This window comes from Anser cygnoides, chromosome 2 (genome assembly GCF_040182565.1).
Source record: "Anser cygnoides isolate HZ-2024a breed goose chromosome 2, Taihu_goose_T2T_genome, whole genome shotgun sequence".
Lineage (NCBI taxonomy): Eukaryota > Metazoa > Chordata > Aves > Anseriformes > Anatidae > Anser > Anser cygnoides.
In genome coordinates, this window is record NC_089874.1 from 149,825,045 (window position 1) to 149,839,586 (window position 14,542).

The following is a 14,542-nucleotide window of genomic DNA, read 5'->3' on the forward strand; positions in this document are numbered from 1 at the left end:
TTTTTCTCGGAGGCAACTTCCAGAGAGTTGTTGGTGAAAAAACAAAACTCTTGCATATACCTATCTTCACCCAATATGTTGATATCAGGACTCCGGAAAGCCGTAGAAAAGCATTTTACCTTTCAAGATATATGAATATCTAAGATGTTCCTAGAATAAAGAGTTGGTATTATCGTGAAAGGTATGATGGCAGGTATGATGGCAATTATCATGTAAAACTAGGATGCTTTTTTCTAAAATAATACTGATAAATTCAAAGTCAACTCATCAAGAAGATTTCTTTAGGGACAAAAAGGTTGTATGAATTTTTCATTTAGAGAAAAGAAAGAGATGGAGGGAAGTAGGAGAGTTGCTTATGCTCACATCAGCAGGAATGTTACAGGTTATCTATAATATTTTATGCCAGATGGCTATAACTTGGAAAGGTAAATTAATGAGTAATAGAAATATCATCCACAGCAGTTATAAGTTCTCTCTGGTAAATCTGTGCTAAATGTTCTTGAAGCTGTGTGTCCCTGTCTGCCCCTTCACAAGTTAAAAAATACCCCACAAAATGGGTATTGAGAAGAGGTATTGTTTTTTAGGATACAGTGGAGTGTGCCAAGGCTTCTGTTTGAAGCCTAAAGGAGGAATACCTAGGTTCTTTAAGTTTTAGAATTATTTAGTTAAATTTCTAAAATTAAAAAAAAAAAAAAATACTGAAGTGGTCTCTAACCCCTAACAGTGGGTTACTTAGTGCCAAGGTGGAGAAAGACAATATACTGAAGAATACCCTTTTTCCTCTTTTTTTTTTTTTCCTAACAAAGTGATTCCTAATTGACTTTTGTCTCGTTAAAACAGACTTATGTACCAATTCTATTGCAGTCTGGCATTCCGAAATCATGTAATCAAGTATCACTCACCCTCCAAAGTCACAAACTGCCTTTAAAATAATTATTTCTGAAACAGCTTTTACAAGTTCTTTCCCTTTTAGATTTTATGAGTCACATTTTCAGGATGTCTCCGCAGTCAGGATGACTAGACAGAGTCTCAAATAATCACCAAGCTCTCAGGTGTTGGGAAGTTATGGAGGCTACCACGTATTGCAGAATTTGTACTAGCTCACAAGGGCTGACAACACTGGTAGTGTCTTCCCAGGGATTTATCTGGCGTTGTCTCCAGCTGATGGCTGGATTTTAAAGAGGTTTTAAGATGACTTTCCCTAAAGCAAACAGTCTGAAACAAGAAAAACATAGCTCCCAGAAGACTTGGTCTGCTTTGGCTGCTCTCCTTTGTGTCCATCAGTACATTTATAGAAGTTTTGTCCAAAGTCCCAACCTCAAACATGGAGTGAATTCTTGAGTTGAAAAAAGTAAAGCTAGAGAAGTGCCTAAAAAGTAGCACTTCCATCATAAAATTTTGGAACACACGTAAACTTACTTTCTTCCGACGAGCTTCCGCAGAATATTGATCCACTCTATGTACCTTCCTTCTTCTTTTCTTTGGAGCTGCAACTGGTCTTTCCTGTCTCCTCTTAGGAGGAAGCTTTCTCTTAGGTCTCTTAGGCGTAGTAAGAGGGGAGCCATAACTACTCTCCTGTACTGACAGGGAGAGATGTCTGGACTCAGAAAAAAAGCCTGTCTCGACTCACATCAGATAGTAAAGCTACCTCTGCAAGCTAATCCTGAAGCATAAATAGAGGCCTTTTCAAAAATTTGGGCATTTGAACAATTTAGTATCTGTCTCTCTTTAGGGAGGAATCTACCAAATTGTACTGAAAGCAGAACAGCAGTTACAAGAGCATACAGCATAAAAGCAAATGAAAATGGTGTTTCAGAAAATAGGTGGGGCTTCTGGTCTTGGAAATAAATAGTTATGGGTATTTTTTTTAATTGATCTACTGTTAATCCATTAATAATAACAAAATTTAAGTAAATTAAATGTAAGTAAAATTAATTGCATAAAATTTAGCAATTGCCTGGGGCAGAGGGCAGGTTGACATGCAACATCTCACTTTGTTGATGGTTCAGGTATGAATACTACTGCCTGTCCAGACCAAATGGCTTTCTGCAAGGTTTCCCATGCGCACTTTTTGGCTGAATCAGTGACACTAGGTATCAGCAGGTGCCACCATTGTGTGCCAGGCCATGCACCCCACTGAAATCACCAGAGCCCCACTAGCCAGTGTTTGGGGACTGCAGATCTGCAGGACAAAGCTATATAGATGAGACTCAGCATGGAGCTTGCATCCTTCAAATCAGCTAGGCAGGGCATATTTATTAGTGGCAGAGCATCTGAAAGCTGCACTGCTACCTGCCTTATTAGCAACTTTGTGGGCAACCTGAGAATTTAATTTTCCTAGCACTTTCAGTACAACATCTCACGTGGGTAATTGTGCATAAATAACTGGATAGACTTACAGCAGGGGAAATCCTTTTAAGACATAACTGGAAAAACTTGCTATCCCATTAATCAACTCACTCGCAATTTTAGACTGTACCACTCTCACTGACTTTACATGAGTCACAGGCTTTTGGCACTGCTGAGGATTGCAGGCAGTGACAGATAATGCCTACCAGGGGATATTTACTACGGTATGCTGTGTATAATGGAGCACGCTGAGTGGGCTTGAGATGAGTCGGTGATTTATGATGATATTTTACTTCTATGTGTTTAGGCAGCTTCTCACAGTTGTTCAGTTACAGAGCAATGTAAACAGGGAAGGGAAGGAAGGGGATGTTACCATCTGCCATGCTGTTTCATTGCTTCCAAGGCAAGCAGCTGGAAAGGAGATTCTAGTCCAGTCTCATTCGTCTCTCTCCAGTAAGGCATTTTAATAAAGCAGCACCAGAGTTTTCTGTTTTTAAAACGCTTCAAGCTTTGTGCAGTCCTGATGAGAGGAGCGGCAGGAAAAGGAAGGATTCTCGTTTTACTGTCTCTGAATCGGCTCAGACAGAGCTTCACAATGCCAGAAACACGCGAGCGCAGGAAACCCAGGTCTGAACACTGAAAATGGCCGTCTCAAGACAGCATGTTAGAGGAGCAGCAGGAACGGCTTAGCAATGCCAGATTTCAATCTGTTTTAGAGCTCTTACGGTAGTATATTTCTAGAGTGTTTTATTTTCAAAAACAAAAGTTAGCTAGGAAAAAAAAAAAAAGCCAAGTTCTTATTAACCAGCCAAATCTTAGTCTTGCTTGAAAAGAGTCAGAACAGAGTTATGGAGGAGGGAAACAAATCCCTCCCCGCTTACAGAGGGGAACTGTAACATCACAAGGGTAACTAGCCAGCCAAAGCTCTGCTTCTTGACCCGGATGGACCAACCTAACAGAGTTCAACTGCAAAAGCACAGAGGGAAAGAAAAAAAAAATTGCAGAAGTAAATCAAGAGCAAGCATATATTTGATAACTCCCATAACTACTCCTGGAAATACAGTGGACTGTATTTCCCACTATTGTACTTCTTAAGAAGTTCATTCATGTCCCACAACAAATAAATAAATAAATAAAATAACACCACCCTAACTAGACAACCAATTCCATTTACAATGAAATTCATGATGTTAGAGGACATGCAAAAGTAGCATAGTGGACACTGGCCATAATCTGTATTCCATTTATATCGAGAATGCTGGCAATTTGCCCATAAAGCTTATGGCAATTCCCTTTAATCCTAGCTTTTAACTCTGTACATAGGCTGTTGTGCACATTCTGTGAAGCTTTAAGTGCCATCAGCTGGAGTCTGGAAGCTGAAGAATTTCAGCCGTGGATGCCATTAGACCTTTAAGATTATACATCTCAAATACATTTAGAACATTATTGGTATGAGAAGCTCTAGTAAACACCCGCTTTACTCTAATGGACATTTGTAGGATTTGGAGGATTTCAAGGTGTGAAGCTACTCCTCAATCTACTAAATGTAGCAAGAAATGATAATCATGAAATATTCACTCTTCAAAACAAAAGTAAAAAACCTTAAATATAGCAGATAATTGTTACAAGCTTCTTTTCAAACATTATTGTTTGACCGATCTTTTTTTCTTTGCATGAAGAAAAATGAAGTGGTCAGGACTACTCCAACTGTCTAACTGCTGCCAGCTGTATAAAAAAAAAATCATGGGGAGGTCATGCTGTCAGTATCCCTTTGAGGACTCCTTCCTATCTGATTTATGTAAATTTTGTAGCTCCTAAAAATTGAAAACAAAGTGTCAAGAGAAACAATATAAAATACTTCCTAGTTTCTCTATCCTGAAACCAGGCCCTTCACAAATCTCAGCATCTGTATACTTACACAGCTGTATTCATTTACTTAAATTTCCACTCACAAAGTTATGGCAACTGTTTGAACTGCAAGCCCATACATGCTCATATGCTAAATAGTCTGTTCTCAATTTGCTAAAAATCAGTTTCATGCTCCGTATGTTTAACGCAAATGACATAAATCAATTTATTTGTAAAACTTTCACAAGCTATTAATTCACACTTAAGAACCTAAGCTGAATTGGATGTTAGCCTTCAGATAATGATCCAGAAGAACCCCAAACAATAAAACCTTTGTGGGTTTTTGCTTTTATAACATTTTTTTCTGAAACTAGATTACTCAGCATCAAGCGCTAACCTAGTTTGTTAAAGGCTAGAACTTAAAAAACAAATTCAATGTCATCTTCTTCATATTCTCCTTTAAGTCCATGGGAAGAGCCCCACAACTCTGTTCAGAAGAAGTGGTTGTCTACAGACAAATAAAATTGCAGTTGTCAGTCACAAGTCACATATACTTGTAATACTTCAAAAAGAGGAGCTATAAAGCATCATTGAGTGATGTATCCTGGAACTGCATCCGACCAGACAGCTCCCATTGCCCATATCTTGCTCGACCCATTCACACATCTTTCCTGCTCTGAGCCAAATGATGACATGAAAACATATCAATGCCTGTCAATTTAGCAGGAGTGTTGGTAGATTTTAACCACCAGATATCCAGAAAGGGGATTTCTTCTTCCTGCCCAGTACGCCGTTTCAATGCTGGTTTGGAATATTTCCTCACACCCACTGCTCTGGGACCATGGCTCAAAACGCTCCAGCAGGGGTGCTACCCACAGCAAATCCATAATCACTGTAAACTTGTTTAAGCAGCCCACATAACTCAGGCATATTAAAAAGGCTTACTGCTGCTTCTCTTTACTCTCTTCTCCAGTAGAGGAAGCTATCAGATGCACAGCAAAGAAGTAAGAAACTGCTGGGTACATGGTTGCTCAGGGAGATTTGTATTGCCTTCCAAAGAGTAGGTAACTGATACATTCCTCAGTTTTCAAAGGTTTGCAAACATTTGTTTACCCTTTAAAAAACACGTATGAAATCTCCTGAAGCCTTGTGACTATGATCTACAGGCATATGTTTTCACTGAGACTAGGGTTGCTCTGCCAGATGGTCAGCCCCCAACCACCTGAAGCAATAAGATATTTGGGTGCAGAACTTACTTTCCCTCCCCACAAATCCCAGACAACTGCACAGTCTGAGTTCTTGTAGCCTGGACCATGTTGGCAGGGACGCAGTACTCATTAGTCCTAGTTGGCTACCCAAAGCCCAAACAAGGGGTTAAACTACTGTAGTGTTTTACACATCATTTTTCATTAAAATACCTTACGGTGCTTCAAAACTTTTTCCAAACTCAACAGTCCAGCCCTGAGGGAGTGGTATTGGCAAAACTTTCTGAACCCCTCCAGGGTCTATATGAAACTGGAAATAGCAGCTTTTTACAGCTCATGACAGACTGGAATTATTACTTTGGCTACTGCAAACTGTCAGCTTTCAAGAAACTTCTCTCTTCTCTGCATTTTTCCTCAATATTTTCTGCATTATAGTTCTATTACTTTTAAGAAGGATAAATTGTAGGAGGGACGTTAAATTCTGCTGTTGAACCCAATTATATGCTCATCTTTGCCACAGAGATCTTTCCACGTGCATTTTCATATCACACAGAGACACAGACTACCGAAAGACATGTGCCGTTCCTTCTCAGAACTGAATCTCACAGGATAAGTCCTTAAACAATAACTTTGCTTTCTCTGGCAGAGGGGATGCATACTACAGAAATGAGTGAAAAAACTTGCTAAAAATATTACTCCTGAGCAGCAGCAATTATTCCAAAAATGCGTTCAAGACGTGTGCTTTTTCTACAGAAGAAAATCTGTACTAACCTCTGAGTTGAAAGGACCATATCTGTGGCCAGCAGCATCTGGTTGCTCAGAGTAGAAAGCATAAACATAAGGCCTGAAAGAAAGAAAGGCCTTGTTCAGGACAGCTTTCCTTCAACAACAAAAAGCCCCAGACCTGCCAGGTCAAGTCAAATCAAGCCGACCTTGCAAGGAGAGTTGGCTCTATGGAAAAACAACTGTTTCTCAGTCATATGTTTCCATGGTATGATTAAGCAATTAGCTGTTCTACAACTTTATTAAATCCCAGAACACACGCAGGGAGGCACCCGGGGTACCATCCGAGGACACACACTCTTTCTTAGTCTTGTAAGAGGGATCACAACAGCAGCTCGCCTGAGCTTTGCCGCCAGCAGCGTGTGCAAACTTGCGTATGAAAAAATAGTCATAATTAAAATCTTAAAGTTTTCCCAGTCCTCAGGGTCCAGTACTGCAACTGCCATTGCCTATAATAAGGTTGTTAAACCATATTAGACTCAGTAGGATAAAATCAATCCATGTTAATCCATGTAACTAAATGCTTCAAGATCGCAAAGAAATTCATATCATACATTTATTGTGAAGAATCAAAACACTGATGGTTAAAAACTGGGATCAAAACAATAAAAACAAACAAAAAGCAACAGCAACAACAAGAAACAAAACTTTTAACTCAATGATAGTGTAACAAAGCTAAATTTCCCCTTGCTCTTCCAGCTACTTTTAGAAGAGCACAAGCTAGCAGTTATCCAACAACAGGTTGAATTACCTTTCATTATCCGGAAGGGTCAGCCACTGCAGTATTGTTAATATTCTGCGCTCGTGGGGGATGACACTAGACCACAAAATGTAAATATATGCCTTGTTATCATAGAATACAAAAAAGCATCAAAACAGCCTTGCTAAGAACTGGTTCTAACATGATTAAAATCAATCATAACGATGTCATTTCCTTTTAGTATGTTGTATCTTTTTCTTCTTGTTTGGTACTGATTCTTATTTTGCAAACAATCACTTCAGGCCTCCTGGATGTCCACATATTCCAAAAGAAAGGAGGATTGAAAGTACATACCTGAAGCCAGAACCCAAGGCAGAAAATCTAAGCACTCTAAATAACAGTGAATATACACCATTACGGTAGCTTTAACCCAGATGAATTGCTTTTATGCACAATGGTGCAGCCATTGGATAGCTGGCATGAGTAAAAACCAAGAAATTGCTCACATCAGTACAAGACTAAATGCTAGTCTTGAAGACATTGGAAAAGTTCCCATTGACTTAATAATAACCAAATTTAGGATTAAGATGGTGCAAATCAAACCAGAGCCATCTGAAACATCAGGCAATCAGCACGGTGACTCACACTTTTACAACTTCTCACTCTGCAGAACAGATTCATCCCATTTCACTGTTTGTATCCCGAGACTTTTAACTTGGCTGCTAAGGCCAAATTCATGCAATGAGAATGACTAAACTTATAAACAGCTGTTACATTTCAAAATACCTCATCTTAAGAAAGCTCTGCAAATCAGTGACCATGCAATTATTATGATACGATAGCATTTGTTGGTCCAGATTCTTTTAGATCGGTTGCACAATCCCAAGACAGGAATCATTTACAACCATCTTAGATTCGCCATATTGAATCAAATTCATCATTTACTGTTAGCATGTTTTATGGAGAAATATAGATGCCAACAGCCGTATTGAAACAAGTTACTTTCTAATGCCTTATACAGCAACAGTGGCCATCAGTCTCCAGCGACACAGAAAAATTTCAGTTGTAAAACAACTATGCAAACTAGGCAATATCATAAGGCAGAATAATAATGTTAGGTATTGCCCAGTTTTGAAACTTATTAGTTGCACAAATTGAAAAAAAAATCCATTATTTCAATTAATTCATTTGAGACCAGGATGTTTTTAAACACTACTATATTCCTTAAAATGTTTATCTGAAAGTTTTCCCTCAAAACATTCCATGTCCCAAATTAAATAATATAGTTTTAAGAAGGATATATTTCATTCATACATAAAGTGGCTGAATCACTCTCTAATTATTGACATACATATGATATAACCTTTGTTACCTTCCCTACCATTTTATATCCCCAAGCTTGCATCAGCCCAGGTGTTTATGATGATTCTGTAGTTATAAGCGCTTAGGAATTGCAAGAATTTCTGCGTTTTGTAGAGCACCAGACTGAAGCTCTGTCAGGTAACTGTCTTGCAAGCCTAAACCTAAGCATTGTACATGGTAAATTTTATTATTCCCTCCATATATTATATGATATTTAGAGTAGCAAAGAGCATTACTCTTAATGGAATTAAAAATAATAATAAACCCCATCAGTACTTGTAATCTTGACAGTTTGCTCATTTTCTTCACTTCTGAAATTCTGTCACTAAAATAAAATACAAAGATTGATCCACCCGAATTCCTCAGAACTGATAAAAACGTTCATTTTTAGTTAGGAAGATATGTCTTAGTTGGGACAAGGGAAACTAATTCAGAACCATTAAACAGCAGAATAAATAGCAAAGATCCCCAAGGCTGTCTCTTAAGAAATGGGAACTGGATATCTTATTCAAAGACCAGGCTGGATTGTAAAATGAGTGAGTCAATTAGGCTGTTGATGTGAAATGACATGAGGACAATTTGTCTCCCAAAAATACTCAGAAGTCTAGAAGACTGTGCCAGCAATACTAAAAGGCAAAATAACCCACAGTCAAATGAAGGAAAGAAATTTCTGACAGTCACACTTTTGTTCAAACAACTGCTAAAAATCAGTGTATAAACTTAAAGTAGCAAACCATAGCATTAGCTTTAGTTATTAGAAACATTGCACGAATGAAACAAGGGAGGCTTACAGGTACAGTTTCCAACTGGGCAGCTACCAAATGCTTAGTGGAAGGAAAACAATTAATAAACATTTGCATTGAATTATTTCTGATTTATTAGTTACAAATCTCCAGAAAATAGAGAGCACTTACACAGACCAGAAGAATGTGCCAGCTTTCACCCCTTGCTTGGCTGCAGTAATCCAAATCTAATGAGGAAAATATAAGAGGATTAGAATATGTTCAGATCTTTAATGACTCTCTGAAATCAAAATAAAATGTTTTCAAGTCACATTCTTCTACCCTGAGCCTAGAAATAAAAATTGCAGGCTCCAGCCTCCATCCCTAATTCAAACGCATGGAGTGACAAACCTATGCAGATTCTGTAGCGTTGGATCAGCTGCTGCATTGCAGACCATTTCATCCCTAAATCTTTGATACTTTTCATGCAGAGAATTAAGATACATAGACAGAAATTTCTTAGGCGCCCCACCCCATTTCATTTTCATGAAGCGGACCACATCTCACCTGAGCCCTTTAGTGTTCAAGTTTTGGAGGATTCTGTTAGGAAAGAACACAGCTCAACACTCATCAGGGTCTATATAAAGATCCTTTATATAAAGATCCCTCTTTCCCTATCCACCTTCCTCCACAGGAGTTTAAGAACTATTTGAGCTCACACAATGTGGAAATGAGAGAAACAATCTCCATGAGCTTCTCAATTTTATTTTTTTTAACCCATCTATTTTTATGGCTATGAAACAGTTTGTAGCAGCAAGTTCTACAGTGTAATCACACCCAGTGAGTATATTTTTCTTTTGTTTGGTTTAAACCTGCCAATCTCACAGGGGTTACAGTACTATTCCCATTCCTTAATTATTTCTCTTCCTTCTTCTATAAAACATTCATCATTTTCATCTAAACCTCACCTATAATCCCCCTCTATTCTTTTTCAAGCAAGAATAGCATTCATTTGTTTGATCTTTCTTTAATGAAAACCACACCATACCTCTGGTTATCCTCATCACCCTCTCTTTTTTTTTTTTTCTTTTTTTCTATTAAGTATACCTATACAAGGCAAGGGAATGAGAATGTCTAATTATGGACCTTCCTGACATTTCATTTGTAGCCTGCCAGGACCGAACTGCTTTTGCAAGGAAAGAACCAAATTATTTTAAAACCTATTTCAAAAGTGGCAAAGACTTAAAGGCCAACATTACACATACAACTAGAAAATTGTTTTCCCATGTTTTTATTTACGCATACTACAATTTATACATTTTGTGACCATTTAAGCCAAATCATAGTTCCCTTCCTTGATAACTGCAAAATCTTTCATTTATTTTAAATCAACTCTTCAAAAGTACATTCAAGGGCACTCTACCTTGCTCAAACAGGCACTTATAAACTGTCATCTGGGCATGCATTATCCAAATGTCATGCCTAAATTATTCATGCATTAGTCTTAATTGAAATAAATTTGTGGAGTCTAATGAAAGATCATTTTTTGCACTGAGGCTATAGTTAATTGCAACTAAATACGGATATTGTTATGCTCATAATTAATGGAAAATTGATCATCTGTTCCTTTCCAGTGCCATGCATACCCCTCTTAACTTATCTCTGCATCTTTTACTCTTCCAAATCTTACTGGACTCAATCCAGTTAATTTAAAACCACAGCTACAGAAGAACGTGTTTTCATTACATTCTAACTTTCTGGTAATGTACCCTCTTTTTCAGGGAAGAATACGTCCATGGTAACTCTATAGAAATGGTTGTTTGATAAATAAATGCAGCAATAACCAGAGCAGAATGACCATGGGTTTGAAATTATGTTGGAATTTGGTTTTGAATTGTTGAACAACAGGAAGATCATTTTCAATGCTGACAGACTAGCACTGACAGGATGGGACATAAAAATGCAGGTGAATGTGAAGAGAGACAAGCAAGGGTGCCTTCAAGCTGGAAGCCTTGTGTTGTAGTCAGAGGCGTGACGGTAGTGCAAGGATACATCCACAAGCTCGTTTGTGTCATCTACGTCAGCACAGGGTATATAACCTCAGCCCAAACCCAATGTCTAACTAAGACAGGAGCTACTCCATATTCATTAGTGGTTCTTGGGCTTTCCACGTGAAAAAGAGCCAACATTTAAAGCAAATACATCTTCCATTGCACCGTAGATTTATTCCTAGAGGAGAACCCTGCCATGGCAGACAAGAGAGGTCAAATATAAATTTAGTAGGAGTGTCAGCTCCACTGCTGTTATGCTCTTTGGTCTTGCTGTACTTGGAAAACCATTGTCCCTCCAGAGCTGCAGTGGATTTATTTTTCTTTGAAAGTGTTTGTGTTCTGCAAAGTTTAAATAATTTTGCAGATATCTTTGGGAAGGTACCAACAAACTAAGTCCAGGGAATTCAGTATTTGGATTTACCATCTGTTAACTCTAGTTTGGCTTTCTAGTGCTTTGGTCTGCAAAGGTCCAGGTGGTCCTGTCTGCCTCTTGTTGACTAAATGAGACCTGCCAGGTCCCACCCTCAGCAGCTGAAGCTGTCCCGTGCTGCTCCTGACTGTTAGTGTGCTAAAATCAACCACAACGCTGTCTGTTTTAGACAGTGATTTTAAACATGTGCCATAAGACACCCTTTCTCTGGCCAAGTGAGTAAAACAGTAGTAATCTTGACAGATGAATAATTAGGTCCAGTGTACATTGCCAAGATGCCCTGCTTGCCTGCAAGAAGTCAGTAGCTATTTTTTATTCCAGTGGAGCATACAGCATGCTTCATGTGTCCCACATGAAAACAGCATGAACACCATCTAGGCCAGGGAGCAATGCAAGTAGTCATCCACTGCCCGCTTGCACACAGGGGCCGGAGACACACAGGGCTTTACCAAAGGACTCTTGCAAGACTCTCTGATTCTAGGAAGTTTCTGCAAAGCTCTTACCAAAGAAGTACAGAGAAGCAAACACTTCTCTTAACTCTCATCCAAGTTCGGGACAGCAGGAGAGACAAGCCTGCAGAGTGAATACTGCTATATTTTAAACCAGCTTTCAAAAGGGCAGAAAAAGTGGTAATACTGCCACAGTCCTTGAAGAGCTTCTCCTGTATCAGGCTGCAGGGTCTGACGATCTCTCCCAGGCAATCTGAGCAGAGATCACCCCTAGTTGTGCACTCCTACATGAGCAGTAAGTGGAGAACAGCACTGTCCCTTCCAAAGGCACCAAGACAGGCTTAGACAGGGAAAAACTGCACCCTCCCTGCTCCCAAGTATTTCAATTCGGGAATGCAGCAATTTACATTGGCATTAACTATTTGGATGAGGAAAGGTGTCTGCTGCACTTAAAATAAGCTCAACAGCTAAGACAGTGATCCGTTAAAGTCCAAGACCAACAAGTCAAATAAGTCCGTATCTGACGCAACATCTGAGAAGTGAGTCTGAATTGACTCCATCGTGACTTTGCTAGGCAGAGCCTGGTTCAACCCAAGGTTGCAATGCGTACTACTGGACACTTCCTCCCGTTTTTTAACAAGAAAAAATAAATAAAAGCTTTTGGTTTATTTAAAAATAATAAAACTCAGTATGATTCAATATCACACCTAAAGCCACTACACCGTAACAAAATATTTGCCGAGACATCTCATAGCAATTAGAGAAGCAGCAGCAGTCATCCAGGTAGAAGAGTTTCCATCCACATTATCCAAGCTTTAAAGCAAAGTTTTACTGCGTTTTAGAGCTGCGACAGTTATCACTGGTGAACATAGTGATAGCAGTCCCTACCTCTATACCAGAAGTGCCCATCGTAGCCAGCCCCTTTACTAGTTAACTAAAATTAAACAACAGACTGTCAGCTGGAACAGCTGATGGGAGCACACAAGTTTACTTCTTACCCTCAGCTATAGGATATTAACTCCAGCAGAAAAGCAGGGCAAACCTTATTGCTCTCTACAACTACCTGAAAGGAAGGTGTGGGGAGCTGGGGGTCAGCCTCTTCTTGAAGATAACTAGCGATAGGACTAGAGGGAATGGCCTCAAGTTGAGCCAGGGGAGGTTCAGGTTGGAAATGGGGAGACATTTCTTCTCAGAAAGAGCAGTCAGGCACTAGGACAGGTTGCCCAGGGAGGTGGTGGCGTCACCGTCCCTGGGGGTGTTCAAGGAAAGGTTGGACGTGGTGCTTAGGGACATGGTTTAGTGGGTGACATTGGTGGTAGGGGGGTGGTTGGAGCAGGTGATCTTGGAGGGCTTTTCCAGCCTTAATGATTCTAAACCATTAGCAATGAACCTCATCACCAAAGAACATCTCTGTGTCATTAAATTAAATTCACTGACTTTCAAGACAGAGTGCAAGTTGTGCTTCTCCCAGGCTAACATGAAGCCTACGCTGTCAATCTATGTAGGACAGAAAAGAAAAATTTAGCTGATGCCCTCTCAACCTTTTCCATCCAGAACAATCAAAATTAAGAATGGAATAGCAATTATTGTTTCATTTCCTCTTTGTTGGTTAGAGCCACAGTCCTAAAGTTAATTAATCCTAGATGTTCCAGTACTGAGCATGTAAATGCAATGTGTTATATATACTCTGTGGCTGGTCACATCTGTTCAGGTCACTTATCATAAAGTTTGCCATGTTAAGCATTGCAAGGTCAGTACCATTTGTGAGCTTATGTAATTTATTTGCCATATGTAAATACTTTGGTTTTAACTGTTAATATATTAGAATTTTATAGTCAGCAGTTTGACTACATCTGATGCGCACCCCAGGTTTTCATGTGGGATATGACCTTATAGCACTGCAAGCTGTACAAAGACCATATTTCTGAATTAAATTGTTCAAGCAGAGAAGAGGGCAATATAAAAAAAAAAAAAAAAAAGATTAACCAGTCTGTTTTCATATTATGTCAAGGAGTTAGAGGATACCTAACTTTTTCAACACAGAAAGACCTCTCAAATTATGGAACCATAGATTCAACTGATAAATGTCCCATAATGTAATATACATGATTATCTAGATGTATACCAAACATCTCCAGTAAGCTAAATTGCTATAAATTTTATATCTTCCTTGTTGAAAGACTACAATTCTTCTCCTTTATTTATAGCCAAAAAAAAATAGAGAGGCTGAGCAACATTTCAGTTTGCTGTGCCATATGCAACACGTAATTACCAGGTTCTCCCTTTTTTTGATTACTAGACACATGTTCACACAAACAATGCAAACAAAGTTATTCAAGATGCTGCAATTCAAGAACTGCCATTGAAAACCTGCACAAAAAATGCAGCACCTCCCTACTTTGAATCTTCCAGGAATAAACAAGTGCCCCTAACTTTGCAAAGGCTGCCCAGTACTTGTTGCATCACCAAAGAATCAGCAGCGGCACACCTCAGGTCAGGGCCGACGGGAGGGACAGCTCTGAGGCCTGGCCCTCGGGGACAATTGTGCAAACACGCTCGCCGGTCAGGGAAGGAAATTCATGTTGGGAGCAGAGGTTGCACAGACACCCACTGTGGCTGAGAGGGCAATTCGTGAATGGGAAA

At 39.2% G+C, this 14,542-nt stretch overlaps 1 protein-coding gene across 1 annotated transcript in view; it reads right to left on the reverse strand.

The window, feature by feature from the left end:
• Positions 1 to 14,542, reverse strand: part of ENPP2 (ectonucleotide pyrophosphatase/phosphodiesterase 2) — a 71,750-nt gene that overhangs the window by 24,701 nt on the left and 32,507 nt on the right. Inside the window, 4 exon segments of the mRNA XM_048071290.2 lie at positions 1,420 to 1,575; positions 6,174 to 6,246; positions 6,937 to 7,002; positions 9,162 to 9,217. Of these exon segments, the coding sequence (XP_047927247.1) occupies positions 1,420 to 1,575; positions 6,174 to 6,246; positions 6,937 to 7,002; positions 9,162 to 9,217 (351 nt within the window).